This window comes from Cannabis sativa, chromosome X, assembly GCF_029168945.1.
Source record: "Cannabis sativa cultivar Pink pepper isolate KNU-18-1 chromosome X, ASM2916894v1, whole genome shotgun sequence".
Classification (NCBI taxonomy): Eukaryota; Viridiplantae; Streptophyta; class Magnoliopsida; order Rosales; family Cannabaceae; genus Cannabis; species Cannabis sativa.
The window spans coordinates 73,536,140-73,548,412 of NC_083610.1; the positions used below are offsets into that span (position 1 = coordinate 73,536,140).

A 12,273-nucleotide genomic window follows, 5' to 3' on the forward strand; every position below is an offset into this window, starting at 1 on the left:
TTGTTTTTGTTGTTTTCCAGTTGCTCAACCATCTCCTCTGCCACAAGTTTTGCATAGTCCATGAAGTCAAAATTTTCTCCCCCAAATTCCGGTACTGTAGCCTCAATTGTATGTTGTTGATTTGTTGAGTCTTCTGTTGTTGCTGCATTGTATTCGATCGGTTCGAAGGCGCTTGTATGTGTAATTAATGAATTGTCATTTCCCAAGAATGATGCATTGATGGTTGTTGTTGGGTTGTGGATGACATTCACACACAATGGGTATGTTGTGAAGTCGGGGTCCTTCAGTTTGAGTTGTATATAGAAATGCAGGCTTTGATCATCCTTTATCCTCAATGGTTGGTATCATTCCTTCACTTGATATTTCAGTTGCAAAACAGTGTTTTCTTGGTTGCACTCCAGGACATCTTTGAGTTTCTGTTGCAAATCTTCATAGTTACAATTGGCTGAGATGTAATGTCCACTGGCTTCATAATTTTCATAATTCATTCGATCATCGAATTGTCCATTGTAGAAGACTAGGAATGGAATGCCTTTCCTTTCCTGTGTTTTTGCAATGGTTATTAGTGCAAGGCAACGAATTTTAAAACTGGTTTGATTCTGTTATGAAATAGAGTACAAACTTACTTCTATCTCTGTCCCTTTGTTCAAGCATTGTATTTGCTGTTCTGATTCCTGCTTTTGCCATTTTTTTGTTGTTGTTAATAAACTACAAAGAAACGAGAATAAAACTATTAAGAAACTTCAACAAATATTTCAGAAACTCACCATTTCTCAAACTGTTTTATCCTCTATCTTTTCCAAAATAAATTCCTGCAAAAAATGTAATTAAACTATTATTAAATGATTATGCAACTGTAAATCAACTTAAAAACCACAACTCTTTTCTCAAAATTTCATAGTTCTTACTCATTGTCATTTTTCATCATGTTTATTTGAATCATATCAATTTCCAACTATTATAAAACTAATTTTCCACCATTTACATAAATCGTACCTTGTATATCTACTAGCTTTTGGTACTCGTCAAGTGACACTTCTTCATGATTTGTAAACCATTTTAAAACGATAATGCAACTGTAAGGCAACGCAAAAAATTAAAAAAAGCCTTATTAGTATCATGTGGTTCCTTAATTAGAATCAGTTCTTGTTTTTTGTTTTTAGAATCTGAATTGCCTGTTGTACACAAGTGAATCAACCAGAATGCAACTGTGTATGACGTATATCATTGTTGAAAAAAATTTCATTTCATACCTTTTTTTGGATTTGAGGGGGAGCTCCAGATCTGTTCAATACAGATTTACATTGCTCCAATCTGGATTTTCGACGCTTGTTTGAGTGATATTGCACGATAAAAAACCGAAATCAAATGTTTAATTTCAGTTTCTCCACGATTTTCTGGTTTTTTTTTTTTTAATTTTCTGTTTAGATCCTTGGATTTGTTCGTTTCCTATCGAAATTCGCCAGAATTTATGGTTGTTCTACGCTCGATCTGGTTTCATTCTGGTTGCGTAGCCGACTGCATCGATGGAGGTTCCTTCATCGTCTCCGTTCGTGACGTGCGGCTGAAGGTATAGGTCAGGTGGTATTTCTGTAATATATTCAATGTGGGCTGTACAAATGTTGATTGGGCCGGCCCACAGTATTTTTGTAATATCTTATCCTTTTTGGAATTTTCCTGTTTTTTTCCCAAAAAAATAAAGATAAAAAATATATTTAAAAAACAAAGAAAAATATAAAAGATAAAAAAAAAAAAAAAAAAAAAAAAAAGGGGACAAAAACAAGTCGTTTGTTTTTGTATTTTATAAAGATGCATTCTTCTAAGTATTTAGATAGATATATAGAGAGAGTATACCTAGTACAAAATTAAATGTAAGAACTCAACTTTTGATTTTTTTCTTTTTTTGTTTACAAAAATGTGGAAACATATTTAATTATAGGATTCAAACGGAGTGACAGCCAATTAATTCCCTATTGTTATATATTTATGGAAATTACAATAACTTAGTGAACCTCTCCAATGGCACTGTCCAAATTCATGATCACTAAGGAAAATTAAAATCTATAAAAATCTATTTATCATTCTCTGTTTTTTTTCTTCTATAATCACTCTACCAAATTATTTCTTCCCTTCCTACAGTGAGATAAGGTAATATTGTTTGTTCTTCAATCTTTTTTTTTTATTATTATTATTATAGACAATTTTAGCAGATTTGATGAATATTATTTTTATCTTCTTCTTCTTTTAATACAGATTTTAGTTCCAAACATTTTCATATATATACATGCATGCAGTTTTTGTATTTTGCTTTGCTCTGATTTCTACTTTTTCAAAAACCAACCCAGCATTTGTTTCAATATATATATTTGAGTTTCATCATCTTATAAAAAAATTATATTTTTAATTGACTCAATAACAGAGCTGATAGACACAAAAATCACTTCTAAATATTAAGACATGGCGTTCACTGCAACTCAAATGTCTCTTGTTGTGAGTTCCTTTGGTTTAGTATCCTTCATTCTTGGTATTGTGGCTGAAAACAAAAAGGTATATATCTAATCTTTTTTTTTTATTTATTTATTTATTGTTCATAATTATAACTTGTATATATATATATATGTTGATTTTTTACAGGCTCAATCAGGAACCCCAGTTCACAAGAAAGGTTCAGTGATATGCATCTACCCTTCTGATCCCTCAATAGCTTTGGGTTACCTGTCCTTTATATTTCTTCTGGCAACAACAGCAGCTGGCTATTACTCAATCTTTTATCCATACAAAGGAAAATTTCTTTCACAATCAATCTTCTTTAGGAGCAAAACATTTATTGCCTTTTTCAACATTGCTTTGTAAGTATTCTTTTTTTTTTCCTGAATTAATACTTATTTTTTGAATTAAAATAAGGACCTTTAATCTTTTATCTATTGCTATAGCTAATTGAAAATTATGGATGTGAAATGATTTTTTTTTTTTAATTAGGTTAACAGGCGGTTTAGGTGCAGCCTTTACATTGTGGCCCACAATTGAAGAACAAAATTTCCATAAACACAAAGCTTATCCCATTACTACTGAAAAGTGCCCTACACCTAAGATTGGTCTTCTAGGTGGTGGAGCTCTTCTTTCCCTTGATTCAACCCTCTTGTGGTTGGTTGCTCTAATGCTTGCAATCAATGTTAGAGAAGATTTCATTGAATATGGAGATGAAGGTGAAAACCACTTGGCTAGAGCTGAAATTAGTACAAGTATTTGATTGTTGTGATCATCTATCTATCTATCTATCTATATGTTTGAGAGTTTTTAATTTTATTATCTATGTCTATTTTGTCCACAAGAAGATGAACTCCAATTGAGATGAATCATATATTGTTTGTTTTAGATGGTACTGGTGTGAGTGTCTTGTATAGGTTTGGATTGATAAATTGTGAAATTAGATTGGTTTTGTCATCATTGTGCTTTGCTTAAAACATTACATTTTTCTCTCTTGTTATTTCTATGTTCATCTGGATATCTTTTAGTTATTTTGAATTGTTGTTCATACTTTAGGTAACCGCGCTTTTCTTGTCAACTAAAATTTCTTGCAAAATAACACAATAAAACAAACAGTAGCTAACTTGTTATTGGATAATCTAAGAAAAGAATATGAATAACATTATGTAAATAATGAAATAAGAATAGACAAAAGAATGAATATAAAGAATCAAAATATTATATTTCTTTATTCACACATATATAATTAGTCGTAGATGAATATAATATATAACATGGTGTGTGTGTATATATATATATATGTTGTAACAAAGCAAAATAGCAGCAAATGTTGTCTAACTTTGCAGTTTCCCGAATATAGACATTTCTATAACTACAACGGTAAATACCAGGCTATCGTTCTATGAAAACTATTGGGAAAATTGGGTGTCGTATAATCTAACTTTTCTTTTCTTTTTTCCACTGAACTGATATCATGGTAGGCTCTCTTTTTTTCCTTTTCTTTCTTTTTTCCTGAAGCTTCTCAAGAACTATCTATCGGACAAAACGGATTCACTCCAAGAAAGCATGAGATCTCGAACGACGGTCGGGAAGTCTGCAAAGTTAAAATCAAAATAAGAAGTACAAAACTTCCACAATGTTTATACTAAATCTACTATAGCTTTCATTGTTTTACCTCTTACAACTTCCAAAGCTACAGTTTGTACGTCTATCTCATCTTGAATTAGCCTGTATACGTCCACAAGCTATATAGAACACAGATTTAACAAAAATTATTAATCCCAATTCTCTCCTCTATGTAATAATATTTAATATTAGAGTGACCAAGAGCAAACGAATTTTAGTTAGTTATGCAGCAAACCTCCTGTATGTGAAGCTTTGAGTCTTCAGTCAAGGCAAGAAGAAGTTGTCGACGAATTCCTTCATCAATAATGAATAAACGAGCTCCATCTTTCATGGTGTCTGTGAGATCCAACTTTTTTTCAAATGTTTGCCTGCCCCGGAAATGGACAAAGAACATAGAGATTGTTAATTAGTCCAGAAAGGTAGATAATAATTAATTACACTAAATTGAAGTTGAGATGAGTTACACATACATTCCCTTCACTTGCAAGGCAGGGTTGCTACTCATCTTGGCCACGTTCTCTTTTGCAAGAGTGATGAGGTTCTCGAGCCGCTTCCACTGGAAAAGGCCATCTTTAAAAAGGACCTGAAATAATAAGTAACTTATTGACCATACATGATGAAATAACAAAAGCATATAGATAATGGCCATTAGCTTGTGTAGCTTTTACAAGATTAATACAAAGATGTTGCAGTTGGTTGGCTATGAACAGACCTGTATGAGGCGTTCTCGTAGAGCTGGATTTGGATCTGTTAGAAGCCGCTTTGCCACGTATGGATAGGCTACCTATTTGACTAATTATGTTAATTCTTCATCATAAAGAAACCATATGATATAGCACACATTTCATCACAGGACAGCTAACAGATTTATTTTTGAGAAATTCAGAATAAACATTTTTTTCTTTATCAACATACAGAATTACAGATCAGTGAATTCTAAAATAAAAAACAATGTATTGTGAAAATTTTGCAGAAGTAATTATAAATATTACTCAAGATCGAGCTAAATGAAGAATAAGCACACAATATATGTCCCTACCTCAAGAAACTTGAAATTCGGTTCCAGAGTGAAGCAGATGCCTTCTTGAGTTAATAAAGAACGGATAACAAGAGAAAACCTCTCTGGGATGCGGATGGGATAATTATAAACTAATTGATTAAATTTCCCTGCAGCACAGATGACTAATTTTAACAAGCTGCTCCTCTTAATTAACATAATATAGAAAATGCTATTAGCAATCCACATCAAAACAAAAACAAAAACAGAATGAAGTGTACCAGTTAAGAAGAATATGGCTTCATAGTTAGAGTATGAAAAATAGAAATGCATTAATACTGTGAAACATCAATTACCAGTAACACTTCGAAAATTAAAGTCAGAGAGTCCTTTTCCAGAAGAGTTCTGCCAGATTGCTTCTAAAGCTGGAATAATGGGAGCAACATCAGTTCCAGGAGCCAAAAAGCCTAGCCTGGTGAAATCATTTGCCATCTCAGCATAGTCCTCGTTTACAGCATGAACAACAGCATCAATCAGAATCTGTTTATTTTGCTGAAAGAAATAAGACACCAAATATGAAGTGTCAGAAAGGAGAAAGCAAAAAAAGAATGTAATTCCATTTAAAAGCATGATTAACTGGAAGAAAAAATAATAATAATAATTATATTATTGTTGTGAATCAAAGAGATGAGGTGTACCTGACTAAGCACGGCAACATTCCCAAAGTCCACATATGCAATACGCCCATCTTGCATCGCAAAAATATTTCCAGGATGTGGATCTCCATGAAATAGTCCAAACTCTAATAGTTGTCGCAAAGCAGCACTTACACCAACAGTTAAAAACCCATCTAAATCAATGCCAGCTTCTTTAATGGCCTGAAACACAGATAATTTTCATTGAAAAATATGAAAGCTTTGCAGATATATAGAAAACTGGATGGCCTTGTCTTAATTGTCTATCTTGGAAACAATTACCTGTGGATCAGTGCAACGAATACCATCAATCCATTCCATCACTAAAACTCGACGACCAGATAACTCTTTGTAAACCAGAGGAATTTTGACAGTAGGATCATTTTTGAAGTTCTCAAGAAAGTCTTCTATATTACGAGCTTCCTGAGATTAAAAAATAATAGTAATAATAAGGTGAATACCAGAAAGCAATGTTATGAATTCAATAGCATACAATTGCTAATAATAATGACATACACATCTAATTAGAAGAACCCAATTGCTCATATTTTGCAATTAAAAATTACAATATAGCCATGAAAGCATCACGAATTGCCTTTATCAACATGATAAAACATTATTGTCTTTTTTGATCAATGATAGATCATTACTATTCAATTCAGGCTATGAAGTAAGTCAGCTTTAAAACAAAAGAGAAGATCTGAAAAGTACCAAAGTATAATCAAGTTCCTCCAGAAGCTTCTCACCAAATTCATCAACTATCAGCTCAGCATTGCAGCCCAGTTTTTGTAGACTAAAGCCATTCAAGAATGAAGCCAGAGTACGGAAAAGAAAAAGATCTCGATATATGATAGGCTCTATCCCTGGCCTTTGCACCTGTAATATAGCAGCAATGGTTGTAAATATCCTTTCGAGAGGAGTAGTATTTGAATTGGACAGTGTACATCCTTTGACTGCCAACAGATTAGCTTTCTTACCTTAATAGCAACATCCTGACCAGTGCTACGTAATGTAGCTCGATAAACTTGACCCAAACTTGCTGCTGCTATTGTCTGAGATGAGATTTTACTGAATATAGCTTCAAGAGGCTGACCCAATTCCTCTTCTATTATGTTGAAAGCAACCTAGATAATAGCCAAGCCATATTTTAGTTTGGTCCATTTTAAGTTCATCACAATTAAAAGTTGAATCACAAAATAATAATAAGAAGAACAAGAACAAGTTAGAGTTAGAGTTAGAATTACTATTACCTGATTAGGGAAAGGAGGAACATCGTCTTGAAGAATGCAAAGCTCATTCATGTAATCTTCTCTAATAATATCTGGTCTATTTGCAAGAACCTATCAAATTTGGTGAAAACCCAAACATAAGGCAAACACAAAAACCAAAAAAAAAATAGCACTTCAAGGTATGAAATGATTCAAATAACAAAAAAAGTTACAATTGAGTTTAGTGAAACACACACCTGACCAGCTTTGATAAAAGAAGGACCCAAATCACATAGGAGATTCCTAAGCTGCCTAGCGCGAAATGGGACAACCTCTTCATCCCTTCCAACCAAGAAATCATACATCAAAGTAGACCAATAAAAACCCAAACTCCACACTATCTCCACACCTCGAAGAATTAAAGATACAACAGCTCCTCTAGATTCCAACACCTTATTCCTCACCTGATCAGACACCACCAACATTATTATAACAAAATCCAATAAAAGAAATCAACACTACACTACTGTCTTCCTCCTATTATATTATATATGTTCTAATACATAGACACAAACCTAATAATCACTTACAATTTCAAACCAAATCAAATGAAAACACTCAGCAAAGGCGAACAACATATGATTGGGTTATTAATTCTGTCCTAAGCTTAAGGCGAAGCCAAATTCAGAAGAACATAAATAAATCAAAGAATGAATAAGTGAAAATTTTAACAGGGCAACTAAACTAAATTCAAAAGAGAGAGAGAGAGAGAGAGAGAGAGAGAGAGAGAGAGAGAGAGAGAGAGAGAGAGAGAGAGAGAGAGAGAGAGAGAGAGAGAGAGAGAGAGAGAGAAATTAAAGTTTTTTTTTTCTTTTCATACTGTCTCGGGAGTGTACTTGCGAAAGGGTATACAAACGCCGCGCTCGAAATCAAGCTGCTCCATGGCGGAGCTAGACTTTCCGGGCGTGGAAATCCTCGTTATAGCTCCATTTGTAGAAGCCGCAAAATTTGAAATCCGCAGGGAACATTTAGTTCTTTTCCTTCTTCTACTATAAATTATACTTGGGGAGGAATTGAGGGAAGATAGAGCTGTTAATGTCGCTTGATGATGATGACTTGAAATTGGCCGACCTCTGTATTTGAATTGATTATGATTAATGGGGTATCTGCAATTTACACAGACCAAGTCCATGGATTTCGAACCCTAGACGATGATAATGATGATGATGATGATGATGATGATGGGTTAATGAATCAGAAGGAGGAAGGGAGAGTGTTGTGTGTGCCGTACAGGTCTGGAAGAGGAGGAAGAAGAGTCGTTGGAAGAAGGAGCAAGAAGGACCAATTTTTAAAAATTAGTTTCATAAAATAAAATAAGATAAATATATTATATATTTTTTTATATATTACAAAACAGAAATTAGAGAGCCACACACATAGGATTATTATTTATTTATAATAATAATAATAATAATAATATTGTTATTCGAAAATGTAAATTAAAGTGAAATGGTTGGCCAATAGTTGTCCACAACCTCAGTACTCAGCATTATGTGCCATAACTGGATAACTTGTACGTGCATCGTTTGCAAACGTAGATTTTTCGTTTTCTTTTCCCTTTTGGTTTTAATTTATATTTAGCTAAATGAAATTTTAACTTTTAATTTGAAAAAATTTCAGCTAAAATACAAGACTAGTTCCATTTTTTTATTTTCTAATACATATGGTATGGAACTTGTCTACTACAACTCAAACAGACCTCTCCAATACATATATGAGCCTAACCTTATATAGTTGATAGAAGTTTCATGTACTTATCCTTGAAATTAAATTATTTTTTTCTTCTTCTTTTTTTTTGACAAAAATAGCTCAATTAGAGTTGCATTTACTTTTAAGTTGGTTATGGGATTCTAAAAGCAATTTATGTGTGAAACTCTATACATCGACCACTACGAAATTTACTATTCACGCCAGTTAACGCGACTGTTCATTGTTAAAAAAAAGTGATTCGATTATATTTAAGATTGTGCGTCGTGCTACAATTGTAATTGCGTGGCTTGTGACACTCTATGGTGATTGTAACGTTTATGGTTATAAATTTGAGTTATGACGACATAGAAGGTGACTAAAGTTGCTTAATCTCCCAATATGATTTGCGGGTTAACGTTGCAAGTTGCATTTGAAAGGAACGAGGATGATTTAGTTGATTTATGTTATTATGATACGACGAGTGAGTCGTAACTTGTTAAACTTTCTTATAAGCGTCAACTCAACTTATAGTTAGTTTTTTTTTTTTGTGTTGCAAGTAAGTGTAAGACTAAGGCGACATGAACTTTAGTGTGTCGATGAGTTAAAGTTTCCGAAGCTTAAAAAAGTGTGAATAGTGAGGAGCTGAAGCTCAATTTTGCGTTATAAAAGTTTTATATTGCATTTGTAGTTTTACGTTGAACTTGCGACCTTTTTCTTAAAAAAAAAAAAAAACAAAAGTTAGTTGTGGTTTTGTAATCAACTTATAAATGGTCCAAGTATGCTTTGGCACAATTTTTTAGATTTTAAAAATAGATATTACTGATTCAATCATTTGAAAATTGATCTCATCGTTAATTTAATACCTATTAATATATAATCTTGATTGTTTTTTTTTTTTTTTTACTTTAGTAAGGCGAACTTGTAATTTTAGAAAAAATGTAAAACTACTAAATTATGCCTATAACTACTATAATTTTAAATGTTTGGAAACATACTCTTAGGATGTCTTGTAATTTTTTTTTTTTTTTTAATTTTTCAAATTACAAAAATAAAAGTAAAATTTTGTTTTATTAAAAGAAAGATTGTAGTATAAGTCTCCAAAAAGTATACTTGGATGCAGTTAAGTACTTAATCTCAAAAATTGACGTTAATAATTCTCAAAGCTCACCATCTCTGTAAGTTTGTTAATCATCTTCTTTAACAAATTCGTTTACTGATTCAAAATGTTACGTGTTGACACATTATTGGTCTAAATTATATTTTTGATTTAAAATAATTTAATATTAAAAAAACTAAATAAACTATTTTAATTTTTTTTCTCCACTGGCTGCCCAGAAACCACACCCCAAATTCTTGTGTTTTTAATCAAATGATTATATAGGAATATTTTGTGATTATCAAATACATATGTAATCAAAAAACGTGAATTAAAAAATAGACAAAAAATTAAACAACCAAATATAATGAGAAACAATTGTGTAAACCGAGACACGAAGGCAAAGCAGTATAGTTCTTTTTCCTTGATGGCGAAGAAGAAAATATCGTCTTCAAAGTTGACGTCCGTTTCTCGGACGACTGAAGGGGATTTTGGCAGACTAAAGCAGACTGAACTAGAGCTCCATTCAAACCAGGAAGGCTTTGATCGACAACGGGAAAAAGAGATTGATGTAGATATTGAGGATGATCAGGATACGTTGGAAACTGATTTTTTGGCTCTAGTTCGCTCCTCCAGACCTAGGGAGAGTTCTCTTTCTGTGGAGATTGTGGTGATTCTGACCACCATTTTGCACGCCTAATTGCAGGCCCTATAGTCTCAATTGAAGCCTCAAGCCAGCAACAAAGGTAATGGAGTTCATTTTACGACACCTATAGTCAAGAAAGGTTTGTCAATTGCTAAACTTGATTTATCTGAAGTTGAATTTGAATATGACTTCTGGAAGTCTGCGATTGTTTGTATGGTATTAGGAGTTAACTCTCCTTTTGCTGTTTTTGAGGATTTATTAAACGTATTTGGGGAAATTTTAGTATTGACTGAATTTTGAGAATGAATTCTGGTTATACTATTGTCAATTTTAATGACACGGCTACTAGAGATGTGATTCTTGAAGCTGGTGTTATTCACTTTGATTGAAAGTCTTTTATTATGCGACCATGGGCTCTAAATTTGGATGTTATACAATTGGTTCGATTGGTTTTGGTTTGGGTTCGATCGCAAGATTTTGTGACTGTAGTATTGGGGCCTCAATTATTTTAGTGCTCTTGTTAGCACGATAGGCAAGCCTATTCTCATTGATAAAGTTACTAAAGAACAGACTTTAATTAAGTTCGCTCGGGTTTTAGTAGAGATGGAGATCAAGGATAAAGTTTCTAATGTTATATCTTTTGAGAATGAATGAGATCAGATCTTTGAGGTTCCTATTAAATTTGAATGGCTTCCTACTAAATATACCATGTGTGGAAAATATAGCCATAATGTTCCTGATTGTCTATAAGTGATAAAACAAATCTAGAAACTAAAAGTTCAAGCTATAGATGAGATTGTTTATATTGTGCCACCTTGCGAGAATACTGAGAATTATGTTGAGGTTGAGGTTGTAGGGGAGAAAATAGAGATGGTTTTTGTTACTATCGTTGATAGTGTTGTGAGTAATTCTGATCAGATTATTCGTGAGTCTATTAATATTGATGTTACTGAGATTACAAAGAATATCTCCCTACCAAGTACGGAGGGAGTTGTTACTTAGTAGGCAACAAGGTGTGATGATCCTGGTGGTATCTGGGAGACACGTAAAGGAAATCGATGGAAGTTACCATCACGTTTTGGGAGTCCTCCTAGAATTAACAAGGAGGGCAGGGATAATGCAGTTCATCATTCTTAATGGATTGTTGCAATCTACTTTGTTGGAATGTTAGGGGTCTTATTACAAGGAATAATCAGAAGGATGTTAGTACTCTCTGCAAGTTGAATAAAGTGGGAATATGGGCTTTGTTGAAAACTAAGGTTCTTGGTAATAAAGTTGATGTTATGATGACTGCCGATTTTTTTGGTTAGAATTTTCTGGTTACATACATATGTAAATATTACTGTATTAGTTGAAAATAAACAATACTTGCACTATTTTGTTAAACACTCTGGGATCAAAAATGAGTTTTGTCTTACTGTGGTCTATGGTTTGAACTCTATCATTGAGAGAAAGAAGTTATGGCAACATCTTGCTTCTCTTCCTTTTCCTGTTAATCCTTAGCTCATAATGGGTGTTTTCAATGTTATTTTTGATGTTGAGGATCGAGTTGGTGGTCGACCTGTAGTGCCCATTAAGCTTGAGGATTCTTGCAATTGGTTTAGTTGATGAATTTAAGAGTTCTAGTTTTATTTTTACTTAGATAATGGAAGAATCTATTCTATAATTGATTGGGTTTTCAAGAATGAAATTGGGTTGTTCTACATCCATCTACTAAAGCTTTTTATCAATAGAATCTTATTTCAGACCACTGCTTGTGTATTCTTAGA

At 32.9% G+C, this 12,273-nt stretch overlaps 2 protein-coding genes across 2 annotated transcripts; one reads left to right on the plus strand and one right to left on the minus strand.

Annotated features, from left to right (window-relative positions):
- Nucleotides 1-1,971: 1,971 nt before the first annotated feature.
- Nucleotides 1,972-3,487, plus strand: LOC115697416 (uncharacterized). The gene is made up of 4 exons (XM_030624414.2): nucleotides 1,972-2,148; nucleotides 2,420-2,547; nucleotides 2,635-2,849; nucleotides 2,980-3,487. Exons 2-4 carry the CDS (start codon nucleotides 2,458-2,460, stop codon nucleotides 3,248-3,250), a joined length of 576 nt encoding a protein of 191 aa, XP_030480274.1. The 5' UTR covers nucleotides 1,972-2,148; nucleotides 2,420-2,457; the 3' UTR covers nucleotides 3,251-3,487.
- A 197-nt stretch (nucleotides 3,488-3,684) lies between these two features.
- On the minus strand, nucleotides 3,685-8,554 carry LOC115697431 (protein ACTIVITY OF BC1 COMPLEX KINASE 1, chloroplastic). Its single transcript, XM_030624433.2, has 14 exons — nucleotides 7,894-8,554; nucleotides 7,271-7,477; nucleotides 7,056-7,145; nucleotides 6,783-6,929; nucleotides 6,517-6,681; nucleotides 6,088-6,228; nucleotides 5,809-5,988; nucleotides 5,467-5,662; nucleotides 5,153-5,280; nucleotides 4,826-4,897; nucleotides 4,584-4,696; nucleotides 4,349-4,481; nucleotides 4,163-4,232; nucleotides 3,685-4,081 (listed from the first exon to the last, which is right to left on the minus strand). Exons 1-14 carry the CDS (start codon nucleotides 8,203-8,205, stop codon nucleotides 4,017-4,019), a joined length of 2,019 nt encoding a protein of 672 aa, XP_030480293.1. The 5' UTR covers nucleotides 8,206-8,554; the 3' UTR covers nucleotides 3,685-4,016.
- Nucleotides 8,555-12,273: the final 3,719 nt, after the last annotated feature.